The 24,888-nt window shown below is 53.3% G+C and overlaps 1 protein-coding gene across 2 annotated transcripts in view; it reads left to right on the top strand.

Annotated features, from left to right (window-relative positions):
* The first annotated feature begins 2,764 nt into the window (after positions 1 to 2,764).
* Positions 2,765 to 24,888, top strand: part of RAB11FIP3 (RAB11 family interacting protein 3) — a 44,368-nt gene continuing 22,244 nt past the window's right edge. Inside the window, exons 1-2 of one of the 2 annotated variants that reach the window (XM_055134760.1) lie at positions 2,765 to 4,061; positions 22,683 to 22,776. In XM_055134760.1, the coding sequence (XP_054990735.1) occupies positions 2,766 to 4,061; positions 22,683 to 22,776 (1,390 nt within the window). In that variant the 5' untranslated portion in view covers position 2,765. The remainder of the gene's footprint in view (positions 4,062 to 22,682; positions 22,777 to 24,888) is intronic. The other variant, XM_004604219.2, reaches the window with a different exon arrangement.

Genomic DNA, 24,888 nt, shown 5'->3' with positions numbered 1-24,888 from the left:
TGACTTTCAAATATTTAAATAAAATGGTTGGGTCCTTGGAGGTGGTTCAGAGCTTTTGTTCTGTGCACTAGATCCCGACTCAATCCCCAGACCCCATGGTGACTCCCGAGTGCTGGGTTAAGAACAAACTCCCCCAGCAACGCTGTGTCCTCCCAGGTAAGAATGGCTAATGGAGGTGACGACCAAACTGGTGGAAAGAATGACTGGAAAAAAATAGCTCATTAAGTGAAGACAAGCAACACGGGGAACCCTGTAGGTATCTTTGAGGCTCTGGACAGAGAAGTCCTTAACGGTGAAAGTTCTGATGCTGGGGCTCTCCCGGTGTGGGCGATCCCCCACAGGGTGACAGCTTGCACTCACCTCTCACTAGGGGTTGCTTCAATGCCCTATTTGCCCTTGTCTTTGGTCTCTTTTTGTTATTTGCCAGGTGCTCAGGGCCTACTTCTGGCTCTGTTCAGGGGACCATATATAGTGCTGGCAGTTGGGTTGGTGTCGGTTACATGAACGCTGGTACCTTAATTACCCTGTGCTACCTTCTGGTTCAATCTTTTGTCTCTTAAAGAAATAAGTATTTGAGGGGCTGGAATGATAGTACAGAAGTACAGTGCTTGCCTTACAGGTGCTGACCCAGGTTCAATCCCTGGCATTGTGTATGGTCCCTGGAGCCTGTCAGGAGTGAGCCCTGAGTGCCAGCACATATGGGCCAAACACCAAAATATATAATGAACTTTGGGGCTGGAGAGAGAGAGAGTACAGGAAAGAAGGCGCTTACCTTGCCTGTGGCTGGCCTTAGTTGGAACCCTTAGTTCAGTCCCCTGTAGGGCCTCTCTGTCACCTAGGTGAGGCCCTAGCCTCAGAAAAGGCATTAAGTTAGTCTTGAGTTGCTTACAAGTCTGTCCTTAAAAAAAACAAGAAATGAAAGAAGCCAGAGAACCTATTTAGTTATGGTAGAAAATGCTAGAATGTCTACCTTGTCTTTTCCTATAGGAAGAGGAGAGAGCCATGATCAGAAATCCCTATTTGCCATTAAATGCCATTAAACCTTAGGGAATAGTCTAAAATCCCTAAAAATGCACTTTGCTGGGGCTGAAGTATTGGTACAGTGGGGAGGGCATTGCCGTGCATGCAGCTGACCCAGGTTTGATCCCTGGCACCTCATATGGTTCCCCTGAACACAGAGCCAGAAGTAACCCCTGAGCACAGCAGGGTGTGGCCCAAACTCCCCATCCCCAAACTTTACTTTGCTGTTTTTCTTTTTTCCTCCTGTGACCATACAGACAAGACAGTTACTTTAAAGAGGTGAGTCTGCCACCCACTACCTGTTGGCTGTTGCCGGTAAAGCTCTTTCCTCTTTGGCAGGAGAGTGCTGGGAACCATCTGTGGTGCAGGGGTTGAAGCCCCTTACCCACTGTCCTATCTGTGTGGCCCCTGTGGGTTTGTCTTGGGACCACACCAGTTTGCTCTGCTCCCAGTGCAGAGGGAGCGCAGGTGCTCGGACTGAGCGGCCCCTGTGGCCCCCATGGGCCTTCTCCTTAGAACCCGGCTCTGAAAATTGCACCTGGCCACTGGGAGCCGCCCAAGTTTGGGTTCTTACCAAAATTGGAGATAACTTTTCTTTTGAGGGGATACACCTGGGCAAGAGCTCAGGGTTTACTCCTGCCTCTGCATTCAGGGGTCACTCCTGGCCCGGTGGACTGTATGTGGTGCAGGGGTGGAACCTGGGTGGTCAGTGGCAAGGGAAACACCAGACCACCTGTGCTCTCTCAGTTCTAGACACAGCCTTCCAGCGGCACCCCCCCCCCCCCCCGCCCCCTCTCGCTTCGGAAAGCGCGAGGAGCTGGTGAGATGCTGACACCCTCACCCTTCCTTTGCCGGTGCCCACCTCGGCATCTGCATGCACGGCCCTGGGATTTCATCACGGTGGATGACTCAGTGACACGCGCCTCCTCTCCGTGCACTTGGAAACGGAGTGTTTCCTTCACCTCCTGCCAGAGCTGCTTATGAAACAGCTGTGCGGGTGCCCAGGACGCACGAGGGTCCCGACCCGTAGCCGCCGGGTCAGCACCTCGCGGGCGCGGGCCGCTCACCTGCCGGCAGGTGAAGTCACCACTTTGGCCCGTGGCCTAGAGAGGCACGGCGGCCGCCCCCTGCGGGACGCCCCAACAGCATCGCGGAAGGCCCCGACCGAAACACCGGTCTCCGAGGTCGCAGGGCGGGGACGGAGCGCTAGACCCGGGGCGCCGGCACTGGCGAGCTCAGCGACCGACCGGGGACGTCGGCAGGCGCGGGACCCCGGCGGCCAGCGCGCGGAGGCCGCCGCAGCCAAGCCCGCCGGCGCCGCGAGCCGCCCGCGCCGGGCAGCGGCCGCCTTTAAGGGCCGGCGCGCGGGCGGGGCGGGCGCGCTGACGTCACGGCGGGCGGGGACCGCGGGCGGCGCGGCGTCCCGGCTCCGCGTCCTCTCGGCAGCCCGCGGCCCGCGTCCCCCCGGCGCCCGCGCCCGCGGCCTGCCCGGCCCGCTCGGCCCCGCCGTCCGCGCCAGCATGGGCCCGCGCTCGCCGCTGCGCCCGGCCCGGGGCAGCTGAGGGCGCGGCCACGATGGGCGAGGCCGGAGCAGGGCCCGAGCGACAGCCCGAGCAGCCCGGGCGCCGCCGCGGGGATGCCCGCGCCCGCCGCCGCGCCCTGAGCGCCTTTGTCTGCCGCCCGCGCCCGCCGCACCGCCGGCCCCGCGGGCCCGCGCCCGGCCCGGCCCGCGCCCCCGCGCCCTGATGGAGCCCGCGCGCCGGCACGCGCGCCCCCCCGGGCCGCCGGGCGCGGCCGCCCACCCCGGCCTGGAGCCGGACGCGGACGCCGCCTGTCACCCGGACCCCGACGTGGACGCCGCCGATGACCCGGGGCCCGCCGCGGACCCCGGGCACGAGGCGGACGCCCACCGAGACCCCGACGCGGACACTGACCTCGAGGCTAACGCCTATCGGGACTCCGACTTGGACCCTGGCCTCGAGGCGGACGCCCACTCGGACCCCGACGCGGACCCTGGGCATGAGGCGGACGCCCACCTGGACCGCGACGCGAACCCCGACCTCGAGGCGGACGCCCACCCGGACACCTACTTGGACCCTGGCCTCGAGGCGAACGCCCACCGGGACCCCGACTTGAACCCTGGCCTCCAGGCGGACGCCCACCCGGACCCCGCCGCTGACCCCAGGCACGAGGCGAACGCACACCCGGACCCCTGCTTGGACCCTGGCTTTCAGGCGGACGCGGACCCCGGCCTCCAATCGGACGTCTACCCGGACCCCGACTTGGACCCCGGCCTCGAGGCGGACGCCCACCCGGACCCCGGCTTGGACCCTGGCCTCGAGGCGGACGCCCACCCGGACCCCGGCTTGGACCCCGGCCTCGAGGCGGACGCCCACCCGGACCCCGGCTTGGACCCCGGCCTCGAGGCGGACGCCCACCCGGACCCCGGCTTGGACCCCGGCCTCGAGGCGGACGCCCACCCGGACCCCGGCTTGGACCCCGGCCTCGAGGCGGACGCCCACCCGGACCCCGGCTTGGACCCCGGCCTCGAGGCGGACGCCCACCCGGACCCCGGCTTGGACCCCGGCCTCGAGGCGGACGCCCACCCGGACCCCGACGTGGACCCCGCCTATGACCCCGACTCTGACGCAGACCTCGGCCTCGAGGCGGACGCGGACCCCGACGCGGACCCCGACCGCCAGACGGACGCCCGCCCTGACCCCGACGCCGACCCCCGCCTCGAGGCGGACGCCCGCCCGGACCCCCACCCGGTCCCCGGCCCGCTCTTGTGGCCCGCGGAGCCAGAGAGGCCGAGCCCCAGGGTTCCCGGGACCCGCGCGGCTGAGCTCTTCCCCGGGCTCGAGGGGGCGGCCGGCCACCCGGGGCGGGCCCCGGGCCCCAGCCAGGCGCAGCCCGGCCCCGGCGAGCCCGACGACGGCCCCCGGCTCCGCGCCGTGTTCGACGCGCTGGACGCGGATGGGGACGGCTTCGTGCGCACGGAGGACTTCGTGCAGTTCGCCACCGTCTACGGTGCGGAGCAGGTGAGTGTGCTGCGGGCCGGCCTGTCTGATCCCCGGCTCCTTGTCTTCTGTGGGTGCATACGTGAAAAGGATGAGCCCCAGAGGCTTCCGGTAGATCTGCAGGCAGAGGGCCAGGCTTTGCTGTCCAGGGGTACCCAGCTGACCCAGCACCCAGTGGTGCTCAGAACTTCTGCCACCCCCTTTTCAGAAAGCAGAGTTACTTAGCTCCTGCACCCCCAGGTCTACCTTCCGTTTTGGTTTGTTTTCCCCCTGGCCCTGTGCTGGGTGGTGCAGGGTCAGGCCTGGTCCTGGCCTGCCCTGCCCATCCTTTCCTTCAGCCAGGCTCCAAAGAGGCTTTCCAGGGAGCAAACTAAATGACCCCCAGTTTCAGTCGGGACACCTGCTGCCACCCTGACTGGTGTCCCGGGGGGGTGGGTGGCCCACTTTGGCAGGCCAGGCTAGAGGACAGCAGTGCTAGTTCTGCTGGCAACCACGCAACCAGCAGTCCCCACAGTGCCTTTGTATCTTAGGACATGTTCCAGGTATGTGCGGTGTTTTAGACTAAGTCTCAATGCGGAGAGGTAGAGTGGACCTGGCACCCTCTCCTTAGGGATCCAGTCGTGCCATTAGAATGAAGACGCTTTAGTAGGGGTCTTGTGACTCAGACCTTGTGTGCAGACTGGTTCTGTGGATTGCTCCTTGGTGCACTTGGCCTGTCTGGTGAAATGCTGGTGCTGCTTGAACTGTGAGATGGTGCTCAGGGTGGGCTGCTGATTCCTTAGCCCAGGGACAGATACTGGCTAACAGCATCTTCTTGTCTGGTTGTGATAATCAGGAGCTGTGGCTGCTGGTCCAGCCTCCTCTGTTGCTTTTCTTTCTTGTCCTCTGGGCTTTACCACATCCTTATTGATTTTTTTTTTTTCTTTTTGGGTCACACCCAGCGATGCTCAGGGGTTACTCCTGGCTTTGCACTCAGGAATTACTCCTGGCAGTGCTTGGGGGACCATATGGGATGCCAGGGATTGAACCCTGGTCGGCCGCGTGCAAGGCAAACGCCCTACCCGCTGTGCTATCACTCCGGCCCCACATCCTTATTGATTTAAAAAAAAAATATTTACTTTTTGGTTTTGGGCCACATCCAGTGGTGCTCAGAACTTCTGGCTTTGCACTCAGGGATCACTCCTGGCGGTTCCTGGGGCACTGGGGATCGAACCTAGGCTGGTCCTGGGCAAGGCAAGAACCCTACCCATTGGATTATTTCTCCAGTGCCCACCCCCCCTTTTTTTTCCTGGGTCACACCCAGTGGTATTCACTGATTACTCCTGGCTCTGTACTCAGGAATTACTTCTGGTGGTGCTCAGGGGACCAAATGGGATGCCGGGGATCGAACCTGAGTTGGGCTCATGCAAGGCAAACACCTATCAGCTGTGCTATCGCTCCCATCCCTCTTTTTTTTTTTTAATGTATGTATATGGATTGCTAACAGAGACTAAAGCAAGCTAGGTCTTCTCACTTGTTTTTGGGGGGCGGGGGGTTCACTCCTTGCTCTGTGCTTAGAGATCAGTCCTGGCAGGGCTCAGGGACCATATGTGATATCAGCTGTGTACAAGGCAGGTGCCTTAACTGCTGCCCTATCTTTTGGGCCCTGTGTTTTTGGGGCAGGGGGTGTTGGGCCCCTCCCATACTGCTGAGGGCACTCCTAGGTCACTCCTTACAGTGGTCGGGGGACCATTCATTACTGGGAATTTAATGGGGGGTCAACTGCATGCACAGCAAACACCATAACCCTGTCTCTCTGGTCCCAAAGTCTTTTACTTAGTTATATATTTGATATATTTTGGGGCTTGTTGCTATACTGCTGCTTCTGCCCCAAGTCAAAATCTTTAGTTCTTGATGGAATTTTGTTTTACGGGTGCTGGGGCCCAGCTGGGTGCAGCCCTATGAGGTGTTAGGGAGCACTGCTGGGGATTGAACCCAGACCCTGCACGTGCCAGGCCTGTGGTACAGCCCCTTCACTTGTTCCCCAGCTCCTGTACCTGCTTTGCAGACAGCTGCATGTCAGAGTTTTGGTTTGGACTCAGGGCCTGAAGAATGGAGGACTAAGGGTCTGGCAGGGGCGAGGGAGCACCGAGGTCTCCTGTGTGGTGCCCTTTGTCGGCTCTGCTGACTGCCCAGGAGGATGCAGGGCTGGCTGTGGTATGCCAAGCCTCTCACTGGTCCTGGCGAGGTGCAGGGCAGCTTCTGTGCAGAGCAGCTGACCGGCTGAGGCTGGTGTGGGCTTTGTGAGCTTTTGTTATGACTCAGATGTTCCTTCCCCAAGCCCAGTGTTGTACCGAGAAGCAAGAAGAACTGACAGCGAGGTAAGGAAGAGTGAGACTTTTTCTCCTTTTTGGATTTTGAGCCACACTGGGTGAGGTGCAGGGATCACTTCCAGTGTTGCCTGGGGGATTTTATGGGGTTCTGGGGATCCAACCTTGGTCCACGGCGTTCAGTGCAACTGCCCTATTGGATGTACTATTGTTCTGGCCCTGAAAAGCTAGGCATTTCACTTCCTGATAGTTTTTTCTTTTTGGAGGGGTCACGCCTGGCGATGCTCTGGGATTACTCCTGGCTCTGTGCTCAGGAATCACTCTCTCCAGCCATCCTAACGCATATTTAAAATTTTGTTTTTAGGATACACCTAGCTGTGCTTAGATTCGGCTCCTGGCTCTGCACTCAGGGATCATTCCTGGCAGTGCTCAGTGTACCACATTGGGTGCTGGGGCTTCAACTTGGGTTGGCCGCTTGCAAGGCAGGCACCCTACCTGCTGTACTATCTCTCCAATCCCTTAAAATTTAAAAAAAAAATGAAGTCTTAATTAAGCATGTACAGAGGTAGAATAGTGAACCCTGTAACTCATAATCCAAGATTATTTCTGAGGCACATACCTAACATAACATTTCATCTATAAATATTTCAACATGTGTCTCTCAGAGATAAGGAGTCCTGATTTTAAAAGCCCCCAGGAACAGTTCAGATAACGTTTTGTTGGGTAACAGCAATGAAGGCCATAGTTTTTGTACTTTCTACCTTGAGATTTCAAAATACAGAATTCATGAGACTTTGCTATCTTGTCTTTGACGATAACATTTTCCTTTTTTCGGGTCATAAGTATTTCAGAGATGCATATTTGGTATCTTTTATGTGATCCTTATGAAGGAAGCATTTTCAATCATCTAAGTGGGGCATATGAATTGTTAATGAGGCAGCTCCCCTTTATAACACAGGCAGTGTTGGGGCCTCTCTCTGGCAGTGCCGGGGCGTGCCTGGCTCTCGTTACATCAGGGGCTGACAGATCAGGTGTGGTGCCCTGTGTCGGTGCTGGCAGCAGCCGCCAGTAGAGCAGAGAGGGCATGACAGTGGACATTTTACTGGTGTCTGTTGGGTTTTCTTCTTTCCTTCCCTTTGTTTTTGCAGTGTGCTGGGCGCGAGGGGTGGCAGCACTCGATCACGCTTCCTGGCAGTGCCAGGGAATGAGCTTGTGGCCTCAGGCATGCCGGGCAGGTGCTCCACCACCGAGTGACACTCCTGGATTTCCAGTTGCATCAACTTAAAATAGGAATCAGTTACTCAGCTGTGCCCTGGTCCTGGCCGTGAGGCTGGAGCAGAGTGTTTCTGTTCGCTTGTCTGTTTTGCAGTAAGGGGGATTGGGCCAGGGAGTTTCATCCTCAGCACTGGGAGGCTCTGGCTGAGGGACTGATGCTCCGTGTTCCTGGTGCTTGTGTGGTCCTTGTCAAGTAAAAGTTGTGGAATAGGGGCTGGAGCGATAGCACAGCAGGTAGGGTGTTTGCCTTGCACGCGGCCGACTCGGGTTCGATTCCCAGCATCCCATATGGTTCCCTGAGCACCACCAGGAGTAATTCCTGAGTGCAGAGCCAGGAGTGACCCCTGTGCATTGCCGAGTGTGACCCAAAAAGCAAAAAAAAAAAAAAAAAGTTGTGGAATTAATGTAAGAGTTGTGAGAAGGGACTGGCTTCTCTTGGTTTTAACTATTGTTTTGGGACCTTACCCAGCAGTGCTTGGGGACAGCTCCTGGCAGTGCTCAGGAGGCCATATGGGTGCTGGGAATTGAGCCTGGCCGACTGCATGCAAGGTAAATGTCCCACCTGCTGTATTATCTCTCCAGCCTCTCTTGTTTTTTTCAAAAGAATCATAATTTTATTCATTTACTTTTGAGATTTTGGGCCACACCCAATTGTGCTCAGCTCTTAATCCTGCCTCTGTATTCAGAGATTACTTCTGGTGGGCTCAGGGGTCCACAGATGGCACTGGGGATCAAACCCAGATTGTCTGCACGCAAGGCAAATACCCTATCCATTACACTATCTCTCTGGCCCCATGGAATTTTAATTTTAAATGTTATTTTAATTTATTATTATTATTTTTTTTACTTGGGGCCACACCCTGTGATGCTCAGGGGTTATTCCTGGCTCTGTATTCAGGAATCACTCACTCCTGGCAGTGCTCGGGAGTGCTGGGGATCAAACCTGGACTGGCTGTGTACAAGGTAAGTGCCCTACCTATATTGTCGCTCCCATTCCTTAAACGTTATTTTTACATTTTATTATTTTGCAAGCATTTATATCTTTTTTATTTTTATTTTTTGGACCACACCAGGCAGTGCAGTAACCCCTTGGTTACCCCTGGCATGGTGTCTCTTTGCTGGGGTACCCCATTCAGAACCATGAGGTTTCACCTTCTCGTTCCTTCAGCCCTTCCCACCTTCTCTCCTAGCCTTAAATTGTGTGACTCTTTCTCTGTACACGTGAAAATGAGCAGGTGTTGGTGGGAGCTGGTGTGTGTGTAGCTGGGTCTGTATAGCGGGTGAATTGCTGAAGGAGAGGTGATGTTCCTTTCTGTGTTTGGATCACAGGCAATTTTATTAGTTATTTTGGTGGGGGACAGGGACGTTTGGGCCAAACCCAGTATGCTGGGATCACTTCTGGCAGTGCTGGCCCATGCACCATATATGGGGTCGAACCTGGGGTCAGCTGTTGCAAGACAAGGGCCTTTCCCTCCCTGACTTATCTCCAGCCTGATCATATTTATCTTTTTAAGGGGCTGGGGATGTGACTGAAGTGGGGGAGTATGTCTGACATGTGTAGGACCCTGACTTCATTATGCAGCACTAAATGGTCTTCTGAGCATCACCAGGATACCCCTGGTGGTCCCCAGCACCACCAGACCCGAGCACTGAACAGTCTGGACTAAACCTTCTCGCTGGTGGGTGACCCCTGGGAAACCTCTGGGCACCGCTAGTTGTGGCTCCTTTTTAAAGAAAAAAGAAAAGATATAAAGGAACTCGTTTATTATTTGTATTTACTGGTTTGGGGCCACCCACCCCTGGTACTCAGGGAGCACATGATACCAGGATCGAGCTGAGCCACCCACATCCAAGGCAGCACCGTAATATCTGTGCTAGTTCTTTGGCCCTGCCCTTGCTCTTTTTGTTTTAATTTTAGATTTTGGGTTTAGGGGCTACACCTGGTGGTGCTTAGGGCTTACTCCTAATTCTGCTCTCAGGGATCACTCCTGGTGGGGCTCAAGGGACCTTGTGGGGTACCAGGAATTGAATTCAGTGGTCCATGTGCAAGGCCAGTGGCCTACCTGCCTTGTTATCTCTCTGAACTTGTTATTTTTTTTTTTAACTTGATGGCTAGAGATGTGACTCAAATATAGAGCATATGCTTAGCAGGACACAGCTTCACCCCATAAGTGCCTCTGGGTATGGCCCCTACAGCTGAAAAATGCAGAGTGGTATAAAATCATCAGGGATTGGGGCCGGAGCAACAGCACAGCGGGTAGGGCGTTCGCCTTGCACGCGGCTGACCCGGGTTCGATCCCCGGCATCCCATATGGTCCCCCAAGCACCGCCAGGAGTAATTCCTGAGTGCAAAGCCAGGAGTAACCCCTGAGCATCGCTGGGTGTGACCCAAAAAGAAAAAAAAAATTATCAGGGATAGTGCAGAGAGATAGTACAGTGTCGTAAAGTGCCTGCCGTGTAAGGAGTAAGCCTTGTAACCCACAGTCTCTGCTGAGAAAAGCTCTGTTAGCGTTTGAGAGACTTTTCCTTTAGACAGTGTGCACACAGAGCCCTGTCTAGAAGCGAAGAGCTGGGGGGTCCTCAGCGATACTCGGGAGTGCAGTGCTACTCACTGCCAGCTGTGCAGCTGCAGCAGTCCTATGCAAAGCTGAATCCAGTGGTGGTCAGGAGCTGCAGGCTGCTCTGTGCAGTGCTCAGGGAGCCCTGTGGTCTGGGCTAGAATTCAGTGCCTCCACGTGTCCTCGGAGCTACTCCCCAGCCTGGAGCAAAGCGATCCCTGTTTGAGGATTCCTTGTGGGGTGTGTGTGTATGGTCAGGAGCCCAGGACTCACACCGGGCCAGATGCTCTACTGTTGAGCTGCACCTCCAGTAAGGAAACCCCTAGGTTTCCTTGATTTGATTTTATTTAGTGTTTTGTTACTATATTATTTTACTTTTTTAAAAAAAAATTTGGGTCACACCCAGAGATACTTCAGAGTTACTCCTGGCTCTGTGCTCAGGAATTACTCCTGGTGGTGTTTGGGGATTATATAGGATGCCAGGGATTGAACCCAGGTTGGCTGCACGCAAGGAAAGTGCCCTACCTGCTGAACTGCCTGACCTCCCACTGACTTCTGGTGCCAGGGATGAACTGGGGTCTGTTGCAAGCCAGGTAAGCATCAGACTCTGCTCTCTCTGTGCACTCGGCTCTCAGTATTTCCTCTCTCTGGCCCTCCTCTGGTTCTGAGATTGCTTATTGACTAATACGTTTTTGCAATGAAAGATTTCTGTTGCCAGGTGTAAAATGGGGAGCTGAAGTTTAGAAGCTGCTGGGAAGATGTAGAATTGTTAGGAATTATTCCAGTTTAGTCTCTAAAACATTAGAGCAATTTAATTGTGGTTAGACTACACAGTGAGACAAGTTTCTAATGGGCATTCAGATCATACCTTGCTTCCTTTTCAAATACTTCCATTGTTTAAGTGCTGGAAGCAGGGCCTGGGTAGAGTATGGGGTAAGGTATTTGCTTTGGATCTGGCTGACCCTGATGTGATCCCTTGCATCACATACTACAGGCATGATCCCTGAGCACAGAATAAGGATAAGCCCTGAGCACCGCTGGGTGTGGCCCACCCTCTCCTCCCATAAAGAAGTGCTGAAACAGTTTATAATTGTTAGTTACAATTAAAATAATCAGATCACAGTGTTAAGCATCCATGAACACTTTGTGTCCCTGAAAAGTAATAGTTATACTAGGGTCAGGGATAGGGTTCATCAGTAGAGTATCCACCTTGTATATATAGCCCTAGTTTCATCCCTGATACCGCCCAAAAAAAACCCCCAAAACCCCAAGAAAGTAATCAGAGGACTGGAGAGCCAGTTCAGGAGGCACGTGCTGTGTATTTGACTGCATTGGCTGTGGCCCGGGTTCAAATCTCTTACCACCACTGGTCTCCTGAGCACTAGAGTCAGGAAAAGGAAAAGTAATAGTTACAAAGTCCCAAAATAGGGGCCAGGACACAGCCCACTCAGAGGTCAGGGTGCACGTGACCCCAGCCCCAGTGCGATTCCCAGCACCACATGGCTGAGAGTGGCTCAGGGGCCCCTCAGCACTGGAAGGCCTGAGCAGTGCAGAGCCAAGGTAAGCCCTGAACACAGCCAGGTGTGTCTCCGAAACGAAAAACTGAACCGAACAAAGGTTGGATCCTACAGCGCAGCTTGACGAGACGTCCAGACTTCTCCCGCCCAGATTTGTGGTTTTCCCCTAACTTCACATAGTTTCTGTCGGCTTGCTTTCATGAAAGGCAGCACACACACCTGCCTTCCTGTCCATTATTATTGTTCTTTCTGTTTTTGGATCAGATCTGGAGGTTTGGATCAGAACCTGGAGGCTCACTCCTGGTTTTGTGCTCAGGAAGCCATGTGGTGCCAGGGACAGAACCGGGGGCTGCTGCTTTCAGGGTCAGCGTTTATTCTCACAACTGCCTTTCCAGCCCCGGCCTTCCTTTCTGCATTTTATCTTACATGTGGGCCGGGGACCCAGGATGGAACCCAGGGCCTCAGACCTGCAGAGTGTGTGCTGAAACCTCCACAGCGCCCCGTGTCCTCTCCCACAGCAGAGCTCCCGGCCCTGGGGGACAGGGTGTGGGTTGTCTGACGGCTTATGGGAACCAGGCTGTCCTCAGATGCCATTTCCCTGACTTGGAGCTCCTGGTGTGTTTGCCGGTTCCTTCTGCATTTACTGCGCCCACAGACCATCCCCTCTGGGCTTGCTGTGTTGCATCTCTGGTTTTCATTTTGGGAGGAAACTTGCCTTCATGACTGCAGTTGTGTCGAAGGCCTATGCTGTGTTCTCATGCTCCTGCTGCCTGCTAGTTGTCAGATCTCCCCGGGACCCTCATTTCTGTGGGCTTTGCTTTCAGTAAACTCCCCCGGTGTGTCTTCTGGCGTGTTGGACTCTCTGCACTCTCATTTTAGGAGAGAGGAAGGTGAACTTGGGTTCATCTGCTGAACTCTGAGGAAGGCCCTTTCACCAGTCTGCTCCGGTGTGGGGCTCCTGTGCATGGCGTAGGGCCTGGAGCTGACCCTTCCGTGGGCTGGGCGCAGACACGTCTGGGGGAATCTCTATGCAGGTGGATAGTTTGGTTTACCTGATTCATGCTGCTTTTGATGAATGGAACGGACGAGGTTTTCCTACTTGGACAAATAAAGTTTTTGTTACCCTAAAACACTGCTCTGCAAAGTGGGCAGTGCTGTCCCAAGGTGGGCAGAGGGACCTGGACTGACCAGTGGTGGAATGTGTGTATCTGTGTGTTTGTTTGCCAAAGAAGGTAGGTTTCTAGGAGAGCACTGAGTAATTTTTTTCTGAAAGGGGGTAATAGGTCTAATAAATCTGAAAACCTCTACCCCGCAGTATGTGATTATATTGATGTATATTGGGTTACTTATAAAGTTTTTGTTTTGTTTGTTTTGGAGGCCACACCAGTGGTCTCAAAGATTACCCCCAGCTCTAATCTCAGTAAGCACTGCTGGCAGTGCTCAGGGTTTCACATGGGGCACCGGGGATCAAACCCGAGTTGGCCATGTGTGAGGCAATCCCTTTTCCACTGGACTATCTCTTGGTCTCCAAAGCCTAAGTTTTGTGCTGGAATACTGAAGTGATTGTTTTGCGTTTTGGAGTTGTAGTTCTTTGGAAGCAGGTTAGTGAAGCTTTTTTAGTGTTTCAGAGCCTCCTCTGGGATTCAGAGTAGGTCATCAAGGGAGGAGCCTGCCTGAACCTCGGGAATGGGTATCTGTTTCAGGACCAGCTTCCCAGACTGCAGGCCATGTTCCTCCCCTTCCTGGGTGGCAGGGACTGGCCCTGACACAGCAGTTAGTGACCACCTCCTTGTTGCTGTTCTGCGTAGGAGCCAAGTCTGTCAACTGCATGTTCAGGAGGCTTTTGGAATGAAGTGCTGTCATCGTCAGTGACTTTTGGCCTAGTGTCCCGAAACTGTTGTTCCGTGCTCAGTGAAATAGGTATCCTGCACCGTATGGGGATGTGGCCCACACAGAGCTTTGGCCTGTGACGGCTGCGGACTCCTGGCCCCTCAGCCTCTCTTTGCTCACTTGGCATCTGTGCTGCTGCCTTGTGGACCAGGTGACCAGTGTTGTTTCCTTCCCAGGAAACCTTGCAGTGCAAGCTGGTAGCAGTGCTGGCAGGAGAGACCTGAGGAAGTTTCCCTCAGGGTGTCACCTCCTTCCTTTTTTTGGGGGGAGGGGGTGACTTTGATATAGACTTTGGAGGTGGAGATACTGCGGGAAAGGGTGATGAGGACCAGATGATGTGGGCCTGGCAAGCCAGCAAGGCTCAGCCCAGACTGGAAAGGGAGTTGTTGGCGTTGATGAGATCTAAGTTGAGAAGGCTAGTTCATAGGATTGTATTTTCCCCAAACGAGGCCTGAAGGGACCCAGAAGACTGAGTGATCAGGCACCTGCCTTGACTAAGAGTTTGGCTCCTAGCACTGCACTCGTGCCCAGTGTGATTTTGTTTGCTTTGCCATGCATGAGCCACAATGGAGCCCCAAAGTGTGGGATCTCTTACACACTGCATTTGAGTGTGTGTATGGTGTGAAGAGTGTGTGTGGTATGAAGAGTATGTGGTATAGACTGCATGGAGTGAAGATAATGTGTCGTGTAAAGAGTGTGTGGTGTGAAGTGTATGTGTCAAGAGTGTGTAGTGTGAAGTGTGTGGTGTGAAGAGTGTGGAGTGAAGAGTGTGTGTGGTGTGAAGTGTATGTGGAGTGAAGAGTGTGGAGATAAGAGTGTTTGTGGAGAGAAGAGTGTGGTGTGAAGAGTGTGAGGAGTGAAGAGTATGTGTGGAGAGAAGAGTGTGTGGTGTGAAGTGTGTGGAGTGAAGAGTGTATGTGAAGTGAAGAGTGTATGGAGTGAAGAGAGTGTGTGGAGAGAAGAGAGTGTGTAGTGAAGAGTGTGTGTGGAGAGAAGAGTGTGTGTGAAGAGAAAGTGTGTACAGTGAAGAGTGTGTGTAGAGAGAAGAGTTTGTGTAGAGAGAAAAGTGTATGCAGTGAAGAGTGCATGGAGTGAAGTGTGTGTGGAGAGAAGAGAGTGTGAGGAGAGAAGAGTGTGTGGAGAGGAGAGTGTGTGGAGAGAAGAGTGTGTGCAGTGAAGAGTGCGTGGAGTGAAGAGTGTGTGTGGAGTGAAGTATGTGTGGAGAGAAAAGTGTTTGTGGAGAGAAGAGTGTGTGGAGAGGATAGTGTGTGTAGAAGAGGAGAGTGTGTGGAGAGAAGAGAGTGTGTGGTAGAAGAGTGTGTGTGGAGAGAAGAGTGGAGCGAAGAGTGTTTGTGGACAGAAGAATGTGTGTGGTGTGAAGAGTGTGGAGTGAAGAATATGCGTGTGGTGTAAGAAGGGCTTAGTCTGGAAAGGGCAGGTGTGGTAGGGAAGCACATCAGGAGGTCATGCAGGGGCAACTCATGGCCAGGGCATGATGGGGCAGCATGGGGACTGAAGAGACTCTGCTGTGTGTGGGGGGGACTCCTGCATCCTGAACCGCGCCCTGGCCGTGGCTGCAGAAGAGAAGACGATCGTGGGATGGGACAGGGTAGGGGGCAGCAGGGAAGTGGTTCCCTGTCTCAGAACCTGTGGACATGCCCGTGGTGTCTGGGATCAGAAGGGCTTCAGCAGAAACAGCCAGAAAGCTGTGTGTGAGTGGCTCCAAGAGGAAAGACCCTGTCTGGGTGGCTGGACAGGCCTGGAGTGACACCTGTGTTTGCAGGAGTGCGTCACAGCTGGAGTTCCGCACAGTTGAGACCTCTTTCCGGTCCGGCCTCCCCCCTGTCCTCTGCTTGCCATGTCTGCTCCCTGGTGCTGGGCCTGCCGGTCCCTGCAGCTGGGGGGCTTGGCTTGAGCAGTGCTTCCCACAGGGGGTCCGGGGTCAGCAGAATGTGGGGACTGCTGGGGGTTTGCTGTGAGGGAAGAAGACCCTTAGTCAGGAAGCCGCAGTTGCCTTCCCTATGGGGTCTCTTCTCCCTCCTCATCTGGCCCTGGTTTCCAGTGCTGTTCTCAGTTCCCTCCCTCCTTTCTTCTTTCCTTCTCCTAACTCTGCATTCAGGGGTCACTCCTGGCAGGGCCCAGGTGACCACATGTGGTGCCAGGGATCAAACTCAGGTTGGCCATGTGCAAGGCAAGCAAGCACCCTACCTACTGTACTATCTCTGGGCTCCAAAATATTGTTTTTTTGTTTTTTTTTTTAGGATAGATACGTTTGCAAAAAAACTGAGGGTCTTTGATGACCCCTGGTGGAAGGATTTAAAAATAATTGAAGTATTGGGCCTGGAAATAGCTCAGTGGCAGAGTGTCTGTCTGCCTTGCAGCATGCCACAGCTCTGGGACCCTGGCACTGAAACCAGGCAGTGGAGGCAGAGTGGAAGGCAGCTCTGCTCTGGAGCTGACCTGTGTGCCAATTCCTGGGCCTGGTGAAAAATGAGCCTTTCCCTGGTGACAGGGCGTTGGGTGACTCCCTTCCTCAGAGGCTGCTGGGTGCATTTCAGCACTTCTTTCTGTAGGACAGAAATGATTCCTGGGACTGGAGCTGTACAGGTAGGCTGTACATGCATTGCCTTGCATGTGGCTGACCTGGGCTTGATCCTGGTGTTCCATGTGGTTCCACAAGTACCACCAGGAGTGGTTCCTGAGTGCAGAGCCAGAAGTAACCCCTGAGCATCACTGGGTGTGACCACAAAAAGCAAAAAAAAAAAAGAAAAAAAGCAGTCTGGTTCTTGCCTCTGGAACCTGTGCAATGCCCTTTCCCATAGTCCACCAAAGTGATGCTTTTATTCTAGAACTTTCTGAGTTGTCTCCCCTAAGTTAGGGAAGATTGATCGAGTCTTCGTCACACACCATGTAGGAAGCCTTTCCTGTACTTCAGGTGGGAAGTGAGTTCCAATAACCACATTCAGTGTTGACAAACCATGTACTTTTCATCCTTTCTGTCTGTTGATTAAGTTTAGAAATAAGCCAGACTTTCCCTGTAAATATTAAGGATTGGGAGATAGCACAGTGGTCAGATGCACACTTCCAGCTGGGGTTCCATCGGCATCACACGGGCTCCCAGCACCTCCTGTGTGGTTCTTTGGGTTCTAGCCTCACTGGGGTGCCCGGGTACCCCCAGCACTGCAGGACCTGAACATCCCTGTACCTTTGTGCCCTTGCATTGAACCGTTGGCTCTGTTAGTCCAGAATCCCAGTGGGGCGGGAGAGACAGTACAGTGGGGAGGGTGCTGGTCTTGCACATGGTCTGCCTGGGTTGGATCCTTGGTACTCCTTGTGGTCCACAAGCACCATTAGGAGTGATCCCTGGGTCCCCAAAGCATAAAATAAAAGAAAAGCGAATGCTTCTGCTCATCTAGAGAAGTCTCTGGTTACGGCCTTCAAGAGTTATTTGCTGGAGTAGTTGAGACCAAGACAAAGAGGTGTTAAAATGCTGTCTCTGTCGCCCTCTGTCTGACGTCCAAGGCAAAATCCCTTTCCCCGCTTAGAAGAGACTGTCACAGATGGGGACCGGACCCTGCTCAGCCTGTCTCAGCTGTGACATTTCAGAAATGTGCCGGCACCTCTCTCCAGTCAAACCGGTTTTGCCTTCACGAGCACACAGTATTTTATTTATTTATTTTTCCTTTTTTGGTCACACCCAGCGATGTTCAGGGGTTACTCCTGGCTCTGCACTCAGGAGTAACCTGAGTTACTCCTGGCGGTGCTGGGGGGACCATATGGGATGCCGGGGATCGAACCCAGGTCGGCCACGTGCAAGGCAAATGCCCTACCCGCTGTGCTATTGTACCAGCTCCAGTATTTTCAGTTTTATTTCAGCCTCTTTCTAAAGTAATTTATCAAACATCCTTAAATATTTAAGTTAAATTTTTATGTTATAATGAACTAACCAGGGCCGGAGAGACAGCAACAGGGGGTGGCACTTGCTTTGCACATGCCCAACCCCGGTTCGATCCCTGGCACTCCATATGGGCCTCTGAGCACTGCCAGAAGTAATTCCTGAGTGTGAGTCAGGAGTAATTCCTGAGCATCGCCGAGTGTGACCCCAAAACCAAAAAGCCAGGGGCTGGAGTGATAGTACAGCGGGTAGGGTGTTTGCTTTGCACCTGGCTGACCCGGGTTCGATTCCCAGCATCCCATATGGTCCCCTGAGCACCGCCAAGAATAATTCCTGAGTGCAGAGCCAGGAGTGACCCCTGTGCCTTGCCGGGTGTGACCCAAAAAGCAAAAAAACAAAAACCAAAAAGCCAAAAAACAACTAACTAGCCAGTGACTTTTGTCCTGCTCCCCCTAACACCTATACCCCAACACTTTTTTGGAGGGCCACACCCACTCTGGTGCTCAGGGCTCGCTGCTGACTCTGTGCTCCGGGGACACTCCTGGTGGGCTCGGGAGACCAGCTGGGGTGTTCAGGTTTGAACCCAAGATGGCTGTGTGCCCTGCTCACTGCCCCAGCACTCTTCTTCCCGGGTCCTTCAGAGTGCTGCTGGGACGCCAGGGTTCTGGGTCCCTCAGGCCTATGGGGCGTGTTACTTACCGACATGGCTCTGCCAGGCGAGTTCTGTGGGATCATTCTAACTGGGGTGTGCGGGGCACAGTGCTTCATCACCGGGTCTTGTGGTGAACTGGCCTGACTCCTCCACAGCTCAGCCAGGTGGGTCTTGGTGGGCCTCTGACGAATGGCGGCACGGAAACAGCCTAAGATGTCAGTACATCTTGGTGTTTGCGTCACCGGCTGTGGCTGGAGCCATAGTGCACCTGACCCATGGGCGGCCGACCTGGGTTTGATCTCCAGCACCCCTGTGAGCACTGCCGACATAGACCAAAAACTTTAAAAAATAATAAAGAAAGGGAAAAAGCAGCCAGGAGAGTATCCAGACTTCAGTTGAGTGGACTCTGTTTCCTGGCTGCCCATTCTAACATTGCCGGTGAAAGATCCAGGTTAATGATTTGTCTAGAAAGTACATTTACTGGGTAAATGTTCCCAAATGAGCAGCTCGGTACTTTGTGTTCAGTTACTAGTTATGTGTCAAAATTCTAGGAATTTTAAAGACAGGCCAGCACTGTGGATTTGGGATTAGATAACTTTTGGTACCCTGGATGGTTCTCTCTGGACACAAGGCTTTGTGAGGTAGGGGGACACTTTGCTAGAGAGCTTTGATCACATTGCTCAAGGAAATCAGCTGAGTGGATGCCTGGGAGCATGCTGGGCTCTGGGCAGAGTGGCCATCGTCTCCCTCGTGCTGGAGAGAGGGCTGCACTCTTGGGCTTCCGTGGCGGGAGCTGGTCCCATCTGCTCTGTGGAGACTGCTCTGTCACTCGCCACCTGGGTCTGGTGCAGGTGCCTTCCTCTCCTGCTGTTGCTTGCTCCCGTGCACCACAGTGCAGACCGGATGCTGCCTTGCCCTTCAGTGAGGGCTCCTGTCTCACGTCCATGCTCAAGTTGGCTCCTGAGTTGCCTTGGATGTGACCAAGTCTCCATTAGTTTCTTCCCTGTCTGTTCCGACAAGATGTCTCAGGCTTGGGAGGTCTCCTGGCATCCTCCCAGGGTCTGACTCCTTGGTGCGTGGGAAATGACATGAAGTATGGATGAAGTATAGAGGTACCTCAGCTGGTGACTGGATATGAATCTTGTTTCAGTGACACTCAGTCAGGAGCTGCAGGGGACAAAGGGCTGGAGTTCCATGCCCGTGTTCCATTCCACCTTCAGCACCAAACAGATTTCAACATCGGGATTATAGAGCGTTTGTCCTCTGGTGTCTTCAGTCCTGTTCAATTTCTCACTTTTCAGGAGAAGTTTCTCCCTTTCAACAATACAAGGAATGATGGAATTTAACCATTCCTTATGACAGGTGCTGTTGTAGAAAAGTGATGATTTGGGGGCCGGAGTGATAGTACAGCATGTAGGGTGCTTGCCTTGCACGTAGGTGACCCTGTTCAATTCCCTGCATCCCTATTTCCCTGAGCCTGCTGGGGGTGATTCCTGAGTGCAGAACCAGGAGTAACTTCTGAGCATCACCAGTTGTGCGCCTCTCCCCCCGCTCAAAAGTGATGATTTAATTTTCTTTCTCTTAAAAATTCACCTGATTTGGGGCCGGAGCGATAGCACAGCAGGTAGGGCGTTTGCCTTGCACGCGGCCAACCCGGGTTCGATCCCCGGCATCCCATATGGTCCCCCAAGCACCGCCAGGAGCAATTCCTGAGTGCAAAGCCAGGAGTAACCCCTGAGCATCACTGGGTGTGACCCCCCAAAAAAAATTCACCTGATTTTTTTTTTGTCTTGTTTTTTGGGTCACACCCAGCAATGCTCAGGGGTTACTCCTGGCTTTGCACTCAGGAATTGCTCCTGGCGGTGCTTGGGGGACCATATGGGATGCCGGGGATCGAACCCGGGTTGGCCGCGTGCAAGGCAAATGCCCTACCCGCTGTGCTATCACTCCAGCCCCTCTTTCTTTCTTTCTTTCTTTCTTTCTTTCTTTCTTTCTTTCTTTCTTTCTTTCTTTCTTTCTTTCTTTCTTTCTTTCTTTCTTTCTTTCTTCTTTCTTTTCTTTTTTTCTTTTTTCCTGGTTTTTGTTTTTTATTTTTGGCACATCTAGCAATGCTCAGGGGTTTCTCTTGGCTCTGCAATCAGGAATTACTCCTGGTGGTGCTTAGGGGACCATATGGGATGCTGGGAATCGAATACGGGCATGCAAGGCAAATGCCCACCCCTCTATAATATCTCTCCAGTCCCATCATAGCCAATGTTCTTTCAATAGGTAGTCTAAGTCTTTAAATTTCAGGGTTGTTCCTAAAACACTATTTCCATGTTTGTTCTGTGCTTTGGCTTGACTTGGCTCTCAGGAGCTCCAGTGACCCACACTGAATATTCTGTGCCTTTGATATCTCTCATTCTCCCTGCATTCTTTTGCTTTCTTTGCTCATTTCTCTAAGAGTCCGATACATAGATTTTCCAGGAAGTAGAGCATTCAGCAGTCGTCATCACAATCTCGTTCTGATCTCCACACCTCCCAGATTCTTGTGCTGGTTGTGGTTCAGCCCCACCTTCACCCATCCCACACACTGATCTGTTTTGTATCCCTTAACATTAGCTTTTCTGAAAACTCCTTGTAAGTGAACACATGTCGTTAATAATCTTTTGTGCCTTTTTACAAAGCTCATGTTTGAGAGCTATCTTTTCTTGGGCTGGATCACCCTCAGTTCCTGTTTCTGGCTGAGCACTGCCCCAGAGAGGAGATGGACACACTGTGTCCACCTCTCCCTTTCCTGGTGGACAGCAGGCTGCCCTGCTCTTTGGCTCTCAGGAGCACTGGCGTGCATGAACAACTTTGCTGGACATGTTCTCCTTTCTCCTTGGAAAAACCCGAGCAGTGTTGCTACGGTGGGCTAAGCTCATGCTTTACTTTACAGGGGCACGTGTCTCAATGGCAGAACATGTGCCGAGCATGTAGGAGGCCCAGAATTCAAGTCCGGGCCCGTCCCCTCCCTCCAAGATAAGTAGCACCAAGTCACCAGTATCCGGCTTTCCAGACTGGCCAGCTGAGTCCCCGCCCCCAGTAGACTGCAGGCATCCAGCTCTCCACACCCTGGCGGGGGGGTGCCATCCTCACGAGTGGGGCTGCGTCCCGGCTTTCATTCACATTTCCCGGAGCACTGCTTGTATCTACTTTTCAGCAACAGTTCAGTATCTTGTTTAATCAGATTAAATTTAATCCTTTAAATCCTTTGCCTATTAAGAAAAAAAATGTGTTGTTTGTATTGTTGTACATTTTTATATGTTCTTGATACAAGTCCTTTATTAATATTTTTACAAATGCCTTACTAGTTTTATGGTTTGCAAATACTTTCTCCAAATATCTGGTTTTTGTTTGCTTTGGGGCCACACACAGTGGTACTCAGGACTTACTCCTGGCTCTCAGTGACCCTGGCAGGCCTGAGGAACCGTATCAGATGTTGGGGTTTGAACCTGAGTCAGAAATGTGCAAGACAGGGGCTGGAGGAGTAGCACAGTGGGTAGGGCGTTTGCCTTGCATGCAGCAGACCCGGGTTCGATTCCCAGCATCCCATATGGTCCTCTGAGCACTGCCAGGGGGTAATTCCTGAGTGCAGAACCAGGAGTAACCCCTGTGCATCGCTGGGTGTGACCCAAAAAGCAAAAAGAGAAAGAAAGAAAGAAAGGAAAGAAAGAAAGAAAGAAAGAAAGAAAGAAAGAAAGAAAGAAAGAAAGAAAGAAAGAAAGAAAGAAAGAAAGAAAGAAAACAAGTGTCCTTTGCCTGCTATATTCCATGGCCCCCAAATATCTATCTATTTGTATATCTGTGTCACCTTTCAGTTTTCCTGCCATGTGTTGTTTACTATCGGGGACATGTCCTATGATGTCATAAGTCACACTGGCATTGCTGGTGCCACTGCCCATGCCCAGGCCACATGGTGCTTCCTCAGGGCTTCCGTCGTCTGTGCCATGTCTCACTGCATGACTGCACTGACAGTGTCTGTTAAAGCCTCACATGAGACCCAGAAACACTCATGTGGAAGTTATCCCACTCCCTGTGGTTTCTGATACTCAGGGTCTGCTTGCAGGAGTTTTTGGTTGTTTGGTTTTGGACCACATCTGGCGATACACGGGACTCACTCCTGGCTCTGTGCCAGGGACCATCCTTTGTGCAATCAGGGACAGAACTCTGCCACTGAGCCACATCCCTGGCCCTGCTCTTTGTGCATTTTTTAATTTTTAGTTTTGATAACTCTGTAGGGTGCTTGCTGATGACGGGTACGCTCGTGCTGTGCATAGCAGTCAAGGTTCTCACTAGAATTGTAGCCAAAACTTCAAACTTCTGACCTGCATCTTCGGGGGCCGCTGCTCATTCCCTGGAGGAGGGTCCTGCGCTGCCGGCAGCTTCTCCTGGGCACTTGTGGCTGGAGTTGGTGGTGCCTTTGAGTCAGGAGCAGTCTTAGTGGCTCTTGTTTCCGGGCCCTGGTTCTGTAAGAGGCGGCTGCCCACTCTGGCTTGGTAACACTCTCATTTGACTCCTGCAGGTGAAGGGCCTAACAAGATACCTGGACCCCAGTGGGCTCGGCGTGATCAGTTTCGAGGACTTCTTCCGGGGAATCACGGCCATCAGAAATGGAGGTGAGTCCCTCGCTGCCCCCTGCCCCTCCGCGTGCTGCTCGGCTCGCCCTCCTCCTCCTGGACACCCAGAACGCCCTGGCTGCCAGGACACTTGCCTTTCTGTGCTGCTGCTCCGGGTGCCCTCACTGGTCCCACTCTGACCCCAGACCTTCTCCCTTCTGATGCCGCTGCACATGGCTGCTTCAGCCCTGGAGACAGACCTGGGGCGGCGGATGTCGCAGAGGTGGACACACCGACACATGCTGTGCTGTCCTCTTCCTCTCCAGCAGCCTCTCCTTCCTCCCGGTCTCCTCTCTCAGCAGGCTGTCTGGATTGTTTTGTTTTGGGGGGGTGTTACTGGGCCACATTTGGGTGGTGCTTAGAGGCTATTCCTGGCAGTGCTGGTGGTGGTGTTGTGTATTATGGATGGTATATGTTGTGTGATGGGGGGCTCGTGTGTGTTGTGTATGTGTGTGTTGGGGCAGGGGGTGTGCGTATGTGCCAGGGATTGAACTCAGGCCTCCTACATGTGAAGTGTGGGTTCAGCATATCTCCAGCCCAGTCTTTATTTAATAAAATGTATTTTATCAGTAGGTTTTTTATGTATTTCTCCCAAAACACCTCATTCAAGGAGTTGCATGAGTCATTACCTAGGTGTTATTTTATTTATTTATTTATTTATTTATTTATTTATTTATTTGCATTTTGGGTCATACCTGGCAACGCATAGGGGTTACTCCTGGCTCTGCACTCAGGAATTACTCCTAGCGGTGCTTGGGGGACCATATGGGATGCTGGGAATCGAACCCGGGTCAGCCGTATGCAAGGCAAATGCCCTACCTGCTGTGCTATCACTCCAGCCCCTAGGTGTTTTTAATTGTTTGTTTCAAGGGGGGGGGTGAGTACACACAGGGGTACTCCTAATTTAGTGCTTGTCTGTCACTCAAGACATTGCTTGGGGCTCAAACCCAGGCTTTCATTCATGCAAGGCCAGCGCTCTACCACTGAGCTATCTCTTTGGCCCTTACTTTTGTTTCGGGGCCACACCTGCCTCTGTAGTCAAGGGTCACTCCTAGTGGTATTGGGAACCATTTGTGGTACCAAGGATCAGACGGGTTGGCCACATGCAAGGCAAACTCCTTACCCCTGTGCTGCCTCTCCAGCCCCTCACGTTTTAAGGGAGGGAAGGGGTTGGTCTTGGCCACACCTGCCAGTACTCAGGATTTAGTCCTGGCTCTGGACTCAGGCATCACTCTGGGTGAGCCCAGGGGACCATGTGGGGTGCCAGGAATCGACCCCGGGCTTTCCGTGAGCCGGGCAAATGCTGTCCCCACTGTGTCTCTCCTTGCTGCCTGTCCTGACCTTCCTTAGGGCCTGAGTTTCCTTCTCTCTATATCACACTGGTGGTGGGAGAGAGAGGAAGATAAGTGCATGTCCAGTGGCCAGGCTTGGATGCTCCGTCTCCAAAATGTGCCAGCAGTCCTTGTCCACTCGCCTGTCCTCTCTGTCCCCTCCAGCCCCTCCCCAGGTGACTGCCCAACAGAGTCCCAGGGGCTGATACTAAACCCTGAGGATCCTGGGCAGTGCTATGTGGCCATGGCTGGCACCAGGGTGCCCCAGAAGGCCCTTGAGCGCCCTCAGTGGCAGACGCAGGTGCAGGGCCAGACTTGTTCTTACGTGCCTAGTGGCCTCTTGTTCTGCAGTTTTACTCTAGCATTTGACTCCTGGGAGGAAAGGAGAGTGGAAATAACATGAGCATTAACGTGAGTCCAAACTGAATATTTCCAGGGAAATTTCTTATTCTTCTGCAGTGCTGGGGAATACAGAGCATGTGTACTGCCCTTTGCGCGGCTCCCCAGGTCTCAGGAGATTTTTAAGCCACTTCCTAGCATCTGGGAGAATGGGAAGCGCCAGGCCTGAGCTGAGACAGCCCAAGTTCACTCTGCCCCTCTAGTGTTTTCTCACAACTGTGGACTCGTTACTGTCATCTCATCCAGAACATGGATCTTGGCAAGTGACAAAATTTGCTGGCCCAGTTAGCAGGGACACCAAGGAGGTGCTCGCTGTCATTGCTGCTGTCCTGTTTCCGGGTAGGATGAGGGTGAGGGACCATCCAGTAGGCCCCTTCCCTGG

Source organism: Sorex araneus, chromosome 4, assembly GCF_027595985.1.
Source record: "Sorex araneus isolate mSorAra2 chromosome 4, mSorAra2.pri, whole genome shotgun sequence".
Lineage (NCBI taxonomy): Eukaryota > Metazoa > Chordata > Mammalia > Eulipotyphla > Soricidae > Sorex > Sorex araneus.
This window is presented reverse-complemented; position numbering and strand designations above follow the sequence as displayed.